Source organism: Elgaria multicarinata, chromosome 2, assembly GCF_023053635.1.
Source record: "Elgaria multicarinata webbii isolate HBS135686 ecotype San Diego chromosome 2, rElgMul1.1.pri, whole genome shotgun sequence".
Lineage (NCBI taxonomy): Eukaryota > Metazoa > Chordata > Lepidosauria > Squamata > Anguidae > Elgaria > Elgaria multicarinata.
In genome coordinates, this window is record NC_086172.1 from 179468962 (window position 1) to 179485737 (window position 16776).

General features: G+C 43.9%; 1 protein-coding gene across 2 annotated transcripts in view; it reads right to left on the reverse strand.

Moving 5' to 3' along the window:
- Window positions 1-13652, reverse strand: part of FERMT2 (FERM domain containing kindlin 2) — a 121010-nt gene extending 107358 nt beyond the window's left edge. For both annotated transcript variants that reach the window (XM_063118199.1, XM_063118198.1), the window contains exons 1-2: window positions 13385-13652; window positions 11023-11191 (exon numbers count right to left, since the gene is read on the reverse strand). In XM_063118199.1, the coding sequence (XP_062974269.1) occupies window positions 11023-11179 (157 nt within the window). In that variant the 5' untranslated portion in view covers window positions 11180-11191; window positions 13385-13652. The remainder of the gene's footprint in view (window positions 1-11022; window positions 11192-13384) is intronic.
- Window positions 13653-16776: the final 3124 nt, after the last annotated feature.

Consider the following 16776-nt stretch of genomic DNA (forward strand, 5'->3'; position numbering starts at 1 on the left):
GTGGGAATTTCCCGATACCATTCTTTATGCTCTTTAGTTCAGTGTCAGGCTACTCCTGAATATCCTAAAGTTAAGAGATGTGAACAGATGTCTGCAAAAATAAGAAAAAAATAAAGCCCTAAATTTAGACTTTTGCTAAAACCTGCATACATATTTTTTTTAGTTCATACTACTGATAGATAAGCTCTAACAGGGGAGAGAATTAGGAAAACAACAAATATTTTCTTAACTTCTACAGTGAAAACTATATTGTTTAATCTCACTTCTGTGCTAAACAGAAAATACTACTTCTACTACTACTACTACTACTAATAATTTTAAAACACAAGGTTGTGGTTAAGAATAAGTAGTATATCATTTAGCTGACAAAAACCTATTTAAAGCTATTAAACTATTTAAAACTATCCTTTTATCAGCTTTTACTACTGGCCTTCAACTGGAGGATTGGGACCCACTACTTGGAACTAGTTTTGGTGTGTTGCAACAACAGCGCTACCATCATACAAATATATGGATGGAAATTATAAGTGGGTCCCCAAATGCATGTATGGGCTAAAGTTGGGTCCCAGATCAGAAGATGTTAAAAGAATAATAGTTTATACCATTCCATATAGTTTTAACCATTTAGCACGGTCAGTAAAATTAAGTAACCAGTAGCCAGTCCGGATTTCTGTTCAGATGAAGAGTTGTGTCTGATTGTGGAAAACCCAGATTCTTTCTCTGCTTGCAGTAGTAACAAAGCATCCCAAGTGGCTTCAGCAAGTCTCTCTCTGCCTAATCTACTAATTCATATGAACACCCGAGATGAAAAGTTGCACAGCAAAACATGCATTAGTAATTAACAGCAGCTAGAGTATAGAACAGGTTCATTTTTAAAATCATTATATATACACATAATGCACAGCAGACCTTATGGAACAATCATCAGAAGTAAAAACAGCCAAAGGCATAGCTGATCATAGAATAGCAGAGTTGGAAGGGGCCTACAAGGTCATCAAGTCCAACCCCCTGCTCAACGCAGGAATCCACCCTAAAGCATCCCTGACAGACGGTTGTCCAGCTGCCTCTTGAATGACTCTAGTGTGGGAGAGCTCACAACCTCCCTAGGGAACTGGTTCTCTCCCTAGGGAACAGCTCCCTAGGGAACTGGCTCTAACAGTGAGGAAGTTTTTCCTGATGTCCAGCTGGAATCTGGCTTCCTTTAACTTGAGCCCGTTATTCCGTGTCCTGGTTCAATCCAAAGCCGATTTACATAGAAATAAACCCCAATGAAAATCAGCGGGGTTCATTTCCAAGCAAATGTTCTAAGGACTGAATCCAGAGTCAAATGTGGTATGAATATGTCCATGCATGAAGCAAATTGCAGTGACATACTAAACTAGATGCTCTGGGCATTCAAACGAGTAGAGTACTTCTAAAGATTGGAATGGCCAAGAGACAATGAAGAGCTTTTGAGTATCCTATGCTTTTTAAGTTGCCGTAAGCATTTCAGATCCAATTGCTGGGTCTGAGCAGGATGGACTTTTCATTAGTCTGATGCAAAAAGGTTGTCCTTGCCTCCAAAAGAAATCTATAGCAGTTGAAACAAATCTAATTCTGTCATTAGCCCTCACAACAACCTCTCTCAACTGCCAATTCTTAGGATTATCATCCTGCCTCTGAACATCCAAAATGAAAGGGCATACTTAACCAGTGCTATTTAAAAGTGACCTTGCATAGGAAAAAATTCAACTCACTATAAGTATTGCATAGCAAAAGAACGCTTTTCGCTCAAGGGTGAGTCAACTGCTGGATTTGCTTTGCGACAAATCCTGCCAATTGAGTAACCAAAGTGCCAAACACTGTGTGTCACTTCCTGTTCTGAAAGGACATCCATGGATACTTAATGCATTGTGTCATTCACCTTATTTAAAGCCTCCTTACTACCATGTCCCATTTGTTCCTCCTCTTGAACTTTGTGACAAACTGGGTTCATGTGCTTACAGTTTCCAAAGAAGAGGGTATTTCCTTCGAAGGGATGCTTATAACAATAAGGATGTGTGTTAAATCACAAGTCTTGAGAACCACTCTGTGTACAGCTAGTGAAGCAAAGACTGAAATTCAACTTAACAAAATCCTTGGAGGGTACATTTTTTGCCCACCCTGATACAGGCAGACTACTTAGTATAAAATTATACAACAGCCACACAATAAGATACAGGAAAACAACCCTACAAGTGTGCAACAAATTGCTATGGAAAGCAAAGAGATTCATAAAAGCTTTACTACAGATCAATTGCTGGGTTGCCATACTTAGACTGAGTTTAGACGATTGCAATGAGCAAAGAAGCCATTGTGGCTTTTCCCTCCAGCCTCTGCATGTGACCCACATGTGACCACCATTTGCATAATCCCCTGCCATGCAGCATTGGTTGGCGTGTCATCCGAATTCAGCATGTGCCACGGTGTATCTGTGTGGCTTCATACCCACCCTACAACTCATGACTTGTGGTAGGGGTGCGCATCAGGTTCGGATGGCACCCCAACCTGTGCTGCATGCTGGTCATGTGCACGGCACACACAAGGACAGAAGGAGACACGACAATGGCTTCTTTTCTTGTCACGATCATCCAAACAAGCTGTTAGCCACAGGGGTCATCCTATGCATCTTTACTCAGAAGTAGGCGCTACTGTATTCAGTGAGGCTTATTCCAAGGTATGTGGGCATAGAAGTGCAACCTTAGTTTTGCTTCCTGTTGACCATCAAGTTGGCCTCCCTTACAAAGGCTTGATCCGAGGAGCCCAGTTACACATGCAAACCCCAAAGGGTGAAAAAATCCCCACTTTCTCAAAACTGCAGTCCCCTATTCAAGAGTGCAATTGCTTCTCTTACATTCAGGGGAGTTTTAAAAGTTTCTTGCAATACAACAGGGTGAGTGGGGGGTTTGGTAAAATGAGGAAGAAAATGCCAATTTTCATGCAGATCTCCCTGTATGCATTTCTGGATCTGAACCAGAAATTCAAACTAAAAAGGGAGGGGGGAGGTAGGGTTGAGTGAGGAGAGAAAGTTATATAAAGACAACATAGGAAGCCAAATAATTCTTCATTGAAACCTAACAACATTTAATGGAATAACTGCAACACTGACAATTTGTGCCACATTGTTTTTATTTTTGTGATAATTGTTTAAAGAGAGTTCCTTACAAATTCAACTCAATGAATCTGCAAGCAGTCCCTCCATTACAGTAAAACCTCAAGTGCAATCAAACTGGTAAATCAATAACATTGCACTTTCTTGGTGTTTTATTCATAACCCTTCCATTAAACGTGGGGGAGGGAGAAGTCAGTCATCAAAAGAATGCTCATGCCCTGAATTTCACAAGTTTCTTCCTCAAGTAAAACTTGAAATTACTCCATTCGCATTAGATATCAAAAGGAAAGACTATTCTATTTGTAAGGATTAAGTTCAATGAAAAACAGACATCTGAAAAGTTTAAAGATCAATTTTGTGCTGCCAGATTTTGTGCTGCAGCCATTTCACGCCATAAAGAGGTGAGACAATAATAATATATGCATGTTCTACATCTGTAATGTAATGTGTTAAATTGTATGGTGTTTGATTGGAGTGCTGGTTGTCATACCGTAATAAACTTATTCATTCAAAGAACAAACAACCTCTGAAGTCACAATATAAAAACTGCCTGTTTCAAAAAGGAGGGATGAATGAAATTTAGTGAAACACCTACAGATGAAGCAGAAAGGAACAAAGCTACCGGAGCCTCCTCCAACCCACATACAAATGTCTTACGTGGTTTTAAACATCACTTCTCCACCTGTAACCACTTAATCAGAAAATGCAAGTATATCTGAGCCAGACTGTGACAATACTCCACACTGGATGTGGTAGGTAGCACATTCAAAAGGGATAAAGTCACAAAGGGTTGTAGTGGAAATGACTAACAGAACTTATATAAATTTATTTATTTATATTTATTTAAGCATTTTTATGCCGCCATTCAACCAAAAAAGGCTCTCACGGCAGCTTACAAAAGTATTTCTTGACAGTCCCTGCCCCACAGGCTTACAATCTAAAAGACATGACACAAAAGGAAAGGGGATTGGGAGGGAGGGAGGAGGAGGGGGAATTGAGTATACCAACTGTCTGACAGATTAATAGCCCCACACCGAACTGTTTTACATATACTCATAGTTTTAGCATCTATTTTTATTCCAATTGGTAGTAATATTACAGCTATCAGAAGCACTGCAACAGGGCAATTCAGCAGGCAGTGGGGAGGCACACAGTACTCAGAGATGCAATCTCCACCCCAAGCTCTTGCTCACACAGGATATTCAGCAGGTCCATACCCTCACGAGGGTGGACCACATACAAAATGAAGCCCCAAACTAGCATGCCTACTTTATTTGCACAAAACTGTTCCTCACCAAGGCTTCCATTGCTGGGATGCCAATCAGGTAGGGAATTAAGAGAATGAACAAGGAAAATATTCTTCCTCTTTCATGTACACTGATCTTGCTCCCACCACTCTTAACTTCCTAATCCAATCTGAGATGCCAGAAATGTAGATGATTAACAGGATTGCTGAGGAGGGATAGGATTGTTCTTGCTCATCAGCTCAGTGTTCCTCTAGCTTTCCAATCCAAAGGCAAACATCCCTCTGCTCTACAGACCCTTTTCCATGGCTGATGAAAGCAGTGTGGTTCAGCGCATTACACACACAGAACCACAAGCAGAAGGTAGTTCTTGACTTCCATAACTGTGCGATGCGGAGGTATGATGAAGTTAACCTATTAAAAAGAAATGGATAAATTCTTGAATGTTGCTTTCTAAGCTGTGCATGCCAGGACCCAAATACCTCTCAGGCTAATCAAAGGTGGAGGCATAAAAGCACTCCTTATTCCACTATCCATGCATCACCATAAGCTTAGTACTGATAGTCAACAACTTGAAACCAAGTGCAACATGACAGCAGCATTATGCATAGCAAGGATAATGATCCAAGGCTACAAGCAGGAAGTTTAGTCTTGAAGTCCATTAATTTATATATTTCAAGGAAGAAAACTCTTCCACAGAAAACCTGGTCAACAAAGTGGCCTGGAAAAAAACCCCATAAATCTTTGAACTCGTCCACTAAGCAATTTAAGAGACTGTCAGTCTCTTTGCCAAACCTAACTATGCAGTGTACCACAGTTACGACAACTACAGCAACAGCTGTTAAAGCAAACTAACTTAAGTTTAGTAACTGTCAGCTACTAAAGTAATTGACATTTTCTTTGAAGGCAAATTAAGGGGAAACCAAAGATACCTTAATAATCAGTGTTGTTTTAATAACCAAAGCAGGGTGGGTTCAATCAATCCCTTCCCACCAAAATGCCACCTTTGCAGGATCCTGTGATATGTCCTTGATATATTAAGAAATAGGCTGTATTATATCTGAACTGTCCTCAGATGTATAACTTGGCATTTTCGTGCTGTCAATGATCCTAAACTATGTTTACTCAGTGGGATTTGAAATTTGCTTAGGATTGCACTCCAACAATCTAATAAGAGAAATGCCCATGCAGAAGTACTTTCATTTTGATTAGAATCTCCTCCTCCAAAAACAGATGGACGCTTCTAGTAAATTGAACAAGTCAGTAAAACTGGGTTGTTTATAGAATTAATGAGAAGATGCATACAGAGTACTTCTACTCCAAACACATATTGGTATCCCAAGACTCTTGAGAACAATTTGATAAACAGGATGGACAAAAAGACAAATGTTGCATTTACAGCCAGTTCCATTTAAATGTCTGTTTAACAAAATTTAGTTTAAGCACACATATTTCAGTTTGGCTTGCAGAAAGGACTTCACCTCAAACATGATTTACTGCACTACATGAACCAAAACCTGTTCAAAAAATAAGCGATAAGAGTACACCAACAGTTAGGTAGATTTTTCCTATTATTTTCTAATGCAGAGAGCAGTCTGCACATCTTAGGCCTTGGATCCAAGTGGCAGACCATAGACCATTGTTACTACAGTGCTTCCAGAGTATATACAAGATGAGGGCAGCATCAGTGTTGAGTCACCTCTGCACTATGATGTTCCTGTATAGATGAAATTGGTGCAGGGTCAAGCAAAACACAAAGCAGCGTACGGCAAAGAGATTAATAGGCATACATTAAGGTTTGCTCCTGGGTTTGTTTATGTGTGTTTGGGATTTTTTGCACACTCCAACAGCGAACTTCAGCTCTTATCATTTGACAGGAGAACCATAATTTAAGAAACTATGGCGCAACCTCCATTATTTAGATTTTGCAATACACTGCAAGGGCTATTAAACAGAAGTGGAGGCATCAATGTATTAAGAATAGGCTATCTATCTATAGAGAGGATTAAATGTGTGTCTATTTCCCAATGCACAACCTGTTTCTGGAGCTTAGTCAAATCCACTGCATCTTCTTATGAGATGTTTGCAAGAGATGTCTGAATTTCAAGTAACTTTTATCCCGTTGAAGGCATTTAACAGCAAGCTGTCTCCACCAGATTCCATCCTATACTTGAGCAAATCATACTACTAGTCTGGAGTGTTAGAATCTTGTGTTGGGCCAGCAGGGCAATTTTGGGATTTTGCTGATACACCACCCACCTTGCTAGCCAGCAATCTGAGCTGATAGAGATGGTCACTGATGTGATGCTGAGGTTCCCCAGGCTGCTGATTGGGGCGGGGGGATCAAAATTCATGCCAAGGGTATCTTGTCTGGGTCAGCTCAGGATTTCATGGCCTCCATGAAAACCATGGGACTGTCTCAACATGTCATCAGCCCAACACATACAGCAGAGCACACTCTAGAATTAGTTTCCTCAATCAGACAATGGGATGGTGATCTAAACGGGTGGGACTTTGATCCTTTATCGTAGCCAGGTCACCTCCTGTTGACATTTAGATTGACAGCAGCTTTTTTCTTCTGCAAGGGTGGGGGACCTATTAAGATACCCTCCTCCAGAGGCCAATGGATCCAGATGGTTTCCAGAAGGCTCTAGGGAGGTTTCCAGCTGATATGGCTGGCACTCCTATCAAAACCTTGGTTGATCTGTGGAACACAGAAATGAACAGGGCAATTGATACAATTGCTCCTGAGTACCCTCTGCAGTAGAGCTTGTACAGCTCCACGGTATACCCTGGCAGGTGAAGATTCATTGACAAGGTGCTTGGATAGGTTCATTCTGTAAGGGGAAACTAAAAGGCTAAAATTCCAGGGTCCTTGGTATTAAATACTCAGTCACACCCGTCTCAAGTAGCCTCAGTTTGACCCAAGTGTTGTAGCTGTAGATGCCCTTGAGGATTCAAGACAGAATGCTTGCATTCACCCAGATTACACTTAGAATGTAAAACATCTACTCAAACTTTAAAATTAAATGGCTTTTATTAAAGAAAACACAAAGTTTAACACAGCCACAAACTTTTCACCCAATCAAAGCAAAACAGCATACTCACAAATCTTATAGCTGCACACTCACAAATTCAGCACCACTCATACTGACTCTGCAAAGGGATCCTTTCTCTGCAAAGCAACTTCCATCTCTCTCAGGCAAAATCAAGGAGTCACTGAGGCCTACATGCTAGGCTCAGAGCAATGTCCTGGATCTCATGCCAGAGGGAAAGGAAAGACATCTGTGTTCAGATTATAAAAAAAACTTAGGGACACTACAATGCAGTGGTTCCATTCCTCCTTGGATGGCTGGCTCCAAAAGATGGTGCATGGTGAATGTTGTTTGTCCCCATGGATGCTCTAACAGGGTCATTATTTTATCCCCCATGCTGTTTGTCCCCCTTTCCATGAAATCACTTAGTGGAGTCATCCAAAATGTTGGAGTGCACTGTCATCAGTGTGCTGATGACACGAAGCTCTACTTCTCCTTTTCATCCTCATCAGTTGAGATTGTGGATGTGCTAAATCAATGCCTGGCTGCAACAATGGACTGAATGAGGACTAATAAGAGAGAGGGCTTTCTCTGTTGTGGCACCCCGACTGTGGAATGCCCTTTCCTTGGAAGCCCGACTGGCGCCAACGCTGACTTTATTCTGGCGCAGAGTGAAAACATGGCTTTTTAACAAAGCCTTTAACAGTTAAATTCACCAAACTCGCACATTGTTTTAACTGTTTTAATTTTTACATTATATACTGGTTTTAACTTGATTAATGGTTTAATTTGTTTTCAGCTGTATATTTATTGTTTTATATTGTATAATTTTATCTGCATGTCGCCCTGAGATCCTAGTGATATAGGCCAGGATACAAATGTTTTAAATAAATAGATAAATAAATAAGATCAAGACTGAGATGCTGGTAGTGGGTGATTCTTCTGACTGGATGGAGGGTGCTCAGCCTGTTCTGGATGGGGTTGCACTCCCCTTGAAGGCGCAGGTTTGTACCTTAGGCGGCCTCAGTGGCATGGAGTGCCTTCTACCAGCTTCATCTGGTGGCCCAGTTATACCCCTATCTGGACAGAGATAACCTGACTTCAGTAATCTATGCACGATAATATCCAAGTTAAGATTACTGCAATGCATTCTACATGGGGCTACCATTGAAGAGTATTGAAAAGCTGCAGCTTATGCAAAATGTTAGACTATACTATAATGTTGTATCATGTAATTTCTGTAGAATATTGTGGTTTGTAACTTTTGTGAATTGTTGGGAACCACCCAGAGAGCTTCAGCTATTGGACAGCATAGAAATGAAATTAATACTAAAATAAAATAAAATAATAATAATAATACACAAAAATAAACTCAAAATCAGAGACACCCAAAGTAATGCTTATTATTGGCTTATTCACTATGGAAGAGATAGTAGCAATTTTTCCTTTAACATTGTAAAAGCTGAACAAGTTTAAGTGCTGAGACATGTAATCACCTCAAGCGATTGCTTTTATAACCAAGCACAAAAATATTACTGAAACATATTTTGTACTGTTCCAAAGCCACGTCACGCCTAAGAGTCCTTCATGCAAACACAAGCTTCCTTTTGAACCAAGTATTTATATCTGCTTTTCCTTCCTTATTACATCAGTATGAAATCTTAGTTCAGTACAGGATGGGTTTTTTTTTTAAGTACACCAACCATAACTTATGGGTACAGCTTGCCAATGAATCAACTATTTACACAGTATCAGAAGTGTGCTGGGGAGCTGATACAAATATTTTCTTTGCATTCGTAGTATACTAATCGGCTTCAACGGTATTATTAAGGAAGGAACACATCAGATTACCAACTGTATAAACCTCAACATCTTTGCTCAGGAAATTTAACATTGATGTACAGTATGCTCCTCAAAATGAGGGCATAATGTGCCAAGCAACATTGCTCCAATTCAATGTCCACTCAATTCAATGGGGCTTCCATGGCAACACAACTTGCTGTAAAGCAGCAATCATGTCCAATTACCAGGTGGCAAGTACAGAATACGATATTCCTTATGCAGCCTGCAATGTAACTAATGCTCAACAGAATATTAACACTCTCCAGGGCTTACACTGAATATAAACAGATAACAGCTTGGGAGGTAAGGGCAAAAAGTTAACAATCTGTCAACCAATGATTCACAGGAAGGCTTGAACAAAAGGCATGGTATACCAGTGAGCTGGAAGAAATTGTTACTTACTGCAGGTGTAATTATCTGCAAAAATGCAATATAAGGCATAACACCAGACAGTATTGTCCACAAGACACAGAGCTACTTGTCTAAGAGAGGTGGTCAGCTCCAGCGCTACACAACCCTTTCACAATGCCAGACGTCAAGTAAAGAAGGAATGGGCATTTCAATTAAATCTTAGCTGCATAACAGCAAAAAGTTCTTGCCAAATTGTTTTAGTATTTTTGAGCCCAGGCACAAATCCTTCTACCTGGCACTTAGTCTAAATTCATACAAACTGAACATTTTAAGAGGAAAAAGACAAGGAACAGCAACCCATTATCAAGCATTATCCATGAATTTTGCAGAGATTTAAAATCTTTGGGAAACCTCCCTTATTTTTTTACAATTAGAAAAAAGCAAGCCTAGAATTAGAAATTAGAAAAGTTAATTACACAGCATTTCTGGTATTAGTTTTGCAGCCCAACCCCGTCTCAGAAGCTAAGAGGTTTCGAAGGGCCAGGAGGAACAAGCCAGCTCAAGGAGCAAGAATTCTCTATGAAACTTGTACATGCAAGCACATTATTCGATATTTGCAGGATGTGGAATGCATAAGGGCTGGCTTACACTATCACCAGAAGTGGCAAAAGCTTTCACTAGATTGTTCTATTTCAGGCTGCACATTTAGATGCTGTCCTGTGAAGAACTCCCTGTACATTAAAAAAAAAAATAGCATGTCAGGCTTCTAGCTGACACACTAGTTTTGTACATTTTGTGTTTAAGTACTCCAACACACAACTACTACTCGCAACACTTAATTTGCAGCCTCTAGTTAAACCACTCCAGGAAAAACTTGAAAACGCTTCTGCTGATTGTATAAACCAGCCTTTAGATTTAAGCACTTGTATGGTGAAATCAGTCACAACTCTCCGAATTCAGCTGTGATGATAATGAAATAAGACAGAGAAGCAAAAAAAGAAAGACAAAATAATTGTTTTTCTCACTCCCTGGCTTGCCATATCATTGCCTACAATAAACATTGTGTTTATCTATGAAGACTGATCAATACTTGGGTTCAACTTCAGTGTTGTAAAGAAACGCAGCTACCACCATATGAAGCAAGGAAAGACGTGAAGACAATTATGGCAAGCCAGTAGCAGGAAAGCTAAAGAGATTCAGCAGTTCTGATGTGGCCTGCAAGCTGCTTGATGTTGATCTCTGTTCCTCTAACAAAAACTAAGCACTTAAAAATAGTTATGGGTTTCTGAAATCAGTCCCATGTGTGAGGCAAATATGCAATTCCATTTCTACGCCCACCTCCTCTCTGCCTTTCCAGCATTCAGAGAAGCACCAAAGCAACGAGAAGGCCACACCTTTCCCCCTAGTTATTACAACTTACCAAGTTTTTCCACCAGTTTCAGCATGACGCCACCAATGTGGACCTCCCCTGTGACCCTCAGAGTTACATCTCTGTTCAGGTCTGTGACATGGACGTTTAACTCCCACGTCCCATCCGCATAGCAGCCATCTGGCATCCGTATACCGTCCAGAGCCATCGTTCCTCCTTCCTGCAAGCACGAATCAGAGGAAATGGCATTCATTAGCTAAGCAGAAGACTCATGCATACAGTTCACAAGCCTCTCCCTTGCTTCCTACTTCAGTGAAGAAAATCACAGTGATCAGGGAGAGGGGGGAAAAAGCAGGAAGAAGCAAAATCCAGGGAAGGCAAACAAGCTCCCTGAAGTCAACTATAGCAGAAGGCTGAGAACTCCCAACGCAGCTCAATTTACAAAGAACTTAGTAAGGCAGTTGGTGGGGGAGGGAAAAGCCAGACTGCAAACTTCCAGCTGCCCAACAACAACAAGGACTGCGCAAGCTTGAAGGGAATGCAAACTGAAACCTTATTTAGCCCCAACTCTGCCTGGTATATTTAAAGAAGTTACTACAGCATTCCCTTATTCAGCACCTCACCTGTACTTACAACACATCAATCCTTTCTTTATTTGTTTAATGTTCATCTTCTCTCTCTGGCAGACATACACCATCCATACCATCACTTTTTACTTGACCATCCGACAATGTAGCAGTATGCCCGCCCACCCCTACCCTGTTTAGCACATATCTGTGTTAAAGAGGATTTAAACTATTCCAGGAAAACCAACTAGCCCATCAGAGCAAATCACTCCATAACAGCCTCTTTAATATCCACCCTTCCCTCCTAGAAAATATACATATACCGATTCTTGTCTGTGTGCATATACATGATGGTTTGTATCCAATGTTAGTCTAACTCAAGTCTTATTCATTTTAACGTGTCTACAGTAAGTAGGGCTGACACTGCATACGACCTACCGGGTACAATTCTTGCAGGTTCCCCAGTAATCTTTTTAAAGGGGTCTGGGGTAATTCTATGCAGGGGCTAAGATTTTTGCAAACTTGAGCCCCATCTGAAGGGAAAAAGGAAAGGTTTAGTCCCCTTGCGTAGAAGCAAGGAGCGAGGCGCAAAGAAAGAAAGGAAAAGAGAAACGGAGAAACACATGCCTGTGTCCAAATTAATCTCCCTGGGTTAGGATGTGCGTTGGGACCATGATAGCATGCAGCAAGGGCAACAGCATTTTTCACTGCAAAAGAGGTTAAAAGGGCCACCCCACTGGAAAATGCAACCAGAGGAGACTCAAGGTGTGTGCGTTTGGGGGGGGGGAGGAATTATAGGGGGAGGAGAAGAGAATGAGAGACACTGAAGAGGATCAGAGAGGGAGAGAATGAATGACTGCGTCCCTGAAAGCCACTCCGTGAGAAAGGAGGCAACTCAGCCACCTCAAAAGCAACTCCCTCGGTTGCAGCCAGGTGGGAAATTGCCCAACTCTGGAAAAGCGACAGAGCTTTTGACCATCAACGCTGGTTTGATAAGATTTGGAAACTAGCTTTAAATGATAAATTGACACAACATAGCAGGTTAGCAAGAGGAGAAATAACATCAGACACATTTGTGGAAAACTGGTTGGACTTTTTCACATTTATTAATATGAGTCCTGGCGAACCTAGACCCCCAATGACTCAGGAATCCTTTTGGTCAGAGATTCTAACTTAATCTGCATCTTTTTCTGTACCAAGTGCTTATTGAAGGAATGAACACCCATGCTTTCTTATAGCGGTGCTGTGGGAACATTTATATTGTCGTTGAGTGTTTTCTTCTACTCTGTGTGTTTATTGTATTTGTCCTTACTTGAAAATCAATAAAAATAGTATTAAAAAAAAAGCGACTCTCTCATTAGACTAGAACCCCTATATCCAGTTGCTGGGGAACATGGGCTGGTGGTCGGGCTGCTGCTGCTGCTCTCCTGTCCTGCTTGTGGGTTTCCCGAGAGTCTGATCTGATAGGCTCTTCTTATGCTCTTAAATTGGGGGGGGGGGAAGAGGAGGAGAACGGGCTCCCCCAATTATCCAAACAATCCCCCCTACACGCCCCCTCCCCCCCACAGCGAGACCCCACCCCACCCCCACGTACGAAGTGCTCCGCCGGCGCATTTGTGCCGCCCCTCCCCACAAATGGAACAGCGGTGACGTGGAGGGAGTGAAGGAGTGCGGAGGGGGGGAGGACCCCTCCTCATAAACCCCCCCTCTCCCCCTCTCCACAGCCTAGAAGGGGGAGTGGAAAGCAGCGGGGACCCCCCCCTTCCTTCTATTCCTCCCTTCCTTCTATTCCCCCCTTCTCTGTCCCTGTGCCCCCCTCACCCTTCCTCCCTTGTACCCCTCCGTACCTGCGCGTGTGAACGTCCCTACAGCGGGGCTGCGAATGGAGACCGAGGACGAGCCGCCGCCGCTCTCCTTTGCCCGCGTCCCCGTCCCCGAGGCTGCTTCGTTCCGCTTCTCCTCCCCTGCGGACGCCGCCACTCAGCCAGGACAGGAGCCGCCACGGCCGCCCCGCTGAAGCCTTCCCCGCCCCCGGGGGCGCCGCCTGAGGGGATTGCGAGAGGAGGAGGGAGGGAGGGGGAGGAGGAGGAGGCGGGGAAAGGCTGGCAGGCGGCGAGGAAGGCCCGGCCGCCGCGGGAGGGGGAGGAGGAGAGGCGGGGCGGGGCGGGGGTGGGGGGCGGCGAGGGCGGCGCTGCCCTTTTATGGAAGCCGAGCGGGGAGCGGGGCCAACATCCGGGACTCCCCCGCGAGCCGAGAGCGGGAAGGGAGGGCGGCCGCGGACTCCTCGCCGCGGCGGGGGAGGGGCGCGGAAAAGCGCGGGAAGGCGAGCGCTGAGGCGTTACTCCTCTTTCGCCTCGCGCGGCGGGAAGGGAGAGAGGCGCAGTTGCCCCCCTCAGGATGCCTTTTAAAACTCTCTCTCTCTCACACACACACATACACTCACTCACTTTCTCACACACTCTCTCTCTCTCACACACACACACTCTCTGTCTCTCTCACTCTCACACACACTCACTCTCTCACACACACTCACTCTCACACACTCACACACACTCTCTCTCACTCACACACACACTCTCTCACACACTCACACACTCTCTCTCTCTCACACTCACTCTCTCACACACTCACACTCACTCACACACTCACTCTCTCTCACACACTCTCTCACACACTCACTCTCTCACACTCACACACACTCTCTCTCTCACTCACACTCACTCTCTCACACACACACACATACACTCACTCACTTTCTCACACACTCTCTCTCTCTCTCACACACACACTCTCTGTCTCTCTCACTCTCACACACACTCACTCTCTCACACACACTCACTCTCACACACTCACACACACTCTCTCTCACTCACACACACACTCTCTCACACACTCACACACTCTCTCTCTCTCACACTCACACTCACTCACACACTCACTCTCTCTCACACACTCTCTCACACACTCACTCTCTCACACTCACACACACTCTCTCTCTCACTCACACTCACTCTCTCACACACTCACACTCACTCACACACTCACTCTCTCTCACACACTCTCTCACACACTCACTCTCTCACTCACACACTCTCTCATACACACTCTCTCTCACACACACACTCTCTCTCTCTCACTCGCACGCACACTCACTCTCTCACACACACTCACTCTCACACACTCACACACACTCTCTCTCACTCACACACACACTCTCTCACACACTCACACACTCTCTCTCTCACACTCACTCTCTCACACACTCACACTCACACACTCACTCTCTCTCACACACTCTCTCACACACTCACTCTCTCACACTCACACACACTCTCTCTCTCACTCACACTCACTCTCTCACACACTCACACTCACTCACACACTCACTCTCTCTCACACACTCTCTCACACACTCACTCTCTCACTCACACACTCTCTCATACACACTCTCTCTCACACACACACTCTCTCTCTCTCACTCGCACGCACACTCACTCACTCACTCAGCCGGGCTGGATCCAACCTCGCTCAGACTAGGCCCGTTGGCATCCATGAGGCGATCCTAACGAGACGCCTCCTAGGTTTCCACGGGGCCGCCCACGCGGTTCAGGAGGGCTAAGTCCGCGCCCAGCCGATTTTAATGGTTATTTGTTTTGCCGGATCGTACATATAACGGTCTCGTGGCCTCTCAGGCGTGTGTTTCGAAAGAAGAGCCTTGCTTGGAAGCTGACAGGAATGTGACCCGTTTGGCCCTTCTTTGGCCTCTCTGGTTCAGTGATGGGCACCAGCTGAGCCAGCCCAGTATACCCGGATTGGAGTGGGGGTGGGTTAGGGTGACCCTATGGAAAGGAGGGCATGGCTCCTGCAGCTTTAACAGTTGCGAAGAAAAGGGAATTTCAGCAGGTGTCCTTTGCAGGCGTGCAGCACCTGGTGAAATTCCCTCTTCATCACAACAGTTAAAGCTGCAGGAGCCCTGCCTATTTATTTATTTATTACATTTCTATACCGCCCAATAGCCGGAGCTCTCTGGGCGGTTCACAAAAAGGCCTAGCATGACTCTTGCCCTAGCAGGGCTCTTGCAACAGTTGGGATGAAGAGGGAATTTCACCAGGTGCTGAATGCATGCAAAGGACACATGCTGAAATTCCCTTTTCTATATGACTGTTAAAGCTGCAGGAGCCGTGTCCTCCTTTCCATAGGGTCACCCTAGTGGGGCTGCCATGGTTGGGGTGGGGGTATTTTCCATCTCCAGTTAACTCAATGGGTGGGAAATTCTTCGCCTCTGGTCTGTGGTAGGCATAAAGATGGGGTGATGTTGTGGTCTGGAGGAGTATAGGATTTGATGTAAGGGTCTCTCCTCTTATGCCATCTCCATCCTGTCATGTCTGTTCCACTGGTACATGTTCACCAGCATAGCAGATGCTCCTGCAGCACAATCCACTGGTGGGACCGAGCAGTTGTACAGACAGCTTTCGTGGCTAGTGAAAGGGGACCACTGCCATATCCTATATAATAGCCTTCCCCAACTTGGCACTCTTCAGACTGCAGCTGGCTGGGAATGATGGGAGTTACAGTCCAACACATCTCGAGGATACTTTGTTGGGAATGTCTAAGATATCCTGTCAACTGAATCCTATCAGCTGGGGTCTCTTCAGTACAAGACTGTGCCCTAAAGAGGTATTTATGGCCAGAGGCGTGTGGGTGTATTCCGCTTTACTAGGGTGACCATATGAAAAGGAGGACAGGGCTCCTGTATCTTTAATAGTTGTATTGAAAAGGGAATTTCAGCAGGTGGTATTTGCATACATGCAGAACATGGTGAAATTTCCTCTTCATCACACCAGTTAAAGCTGCAGGTGCCCAGCCCTCTTTGAAATCTGGTCATTCTAGTATAGCTCCTGCAGCTTTAACTGTTGTGATGAAGAGGGAATTTCACCAGGTTCTCCATACATACAAATGACACCTGCTGAAATTCCCTTTTCTATGCAACTGTTAAAGAAACAGGAGCCCTGTCCTCCTTTTCATACGGTCACCCTATCTTTACACCACACCCTGACCCACAAAAGTACGCCATGCTCTGCTCCATTGAGAAGTCAAACCCTGCCACACAACCTAGCATAGGATTAACCAGTATCTTAAATGCACAATGGATCTAAGCGCGTTTAGGTCTGCCTTGGGCAGTGGCCTATTTGGCAACCTTCTAACAAATTAACAAAAACAAATGCTAAAACTTTTAATA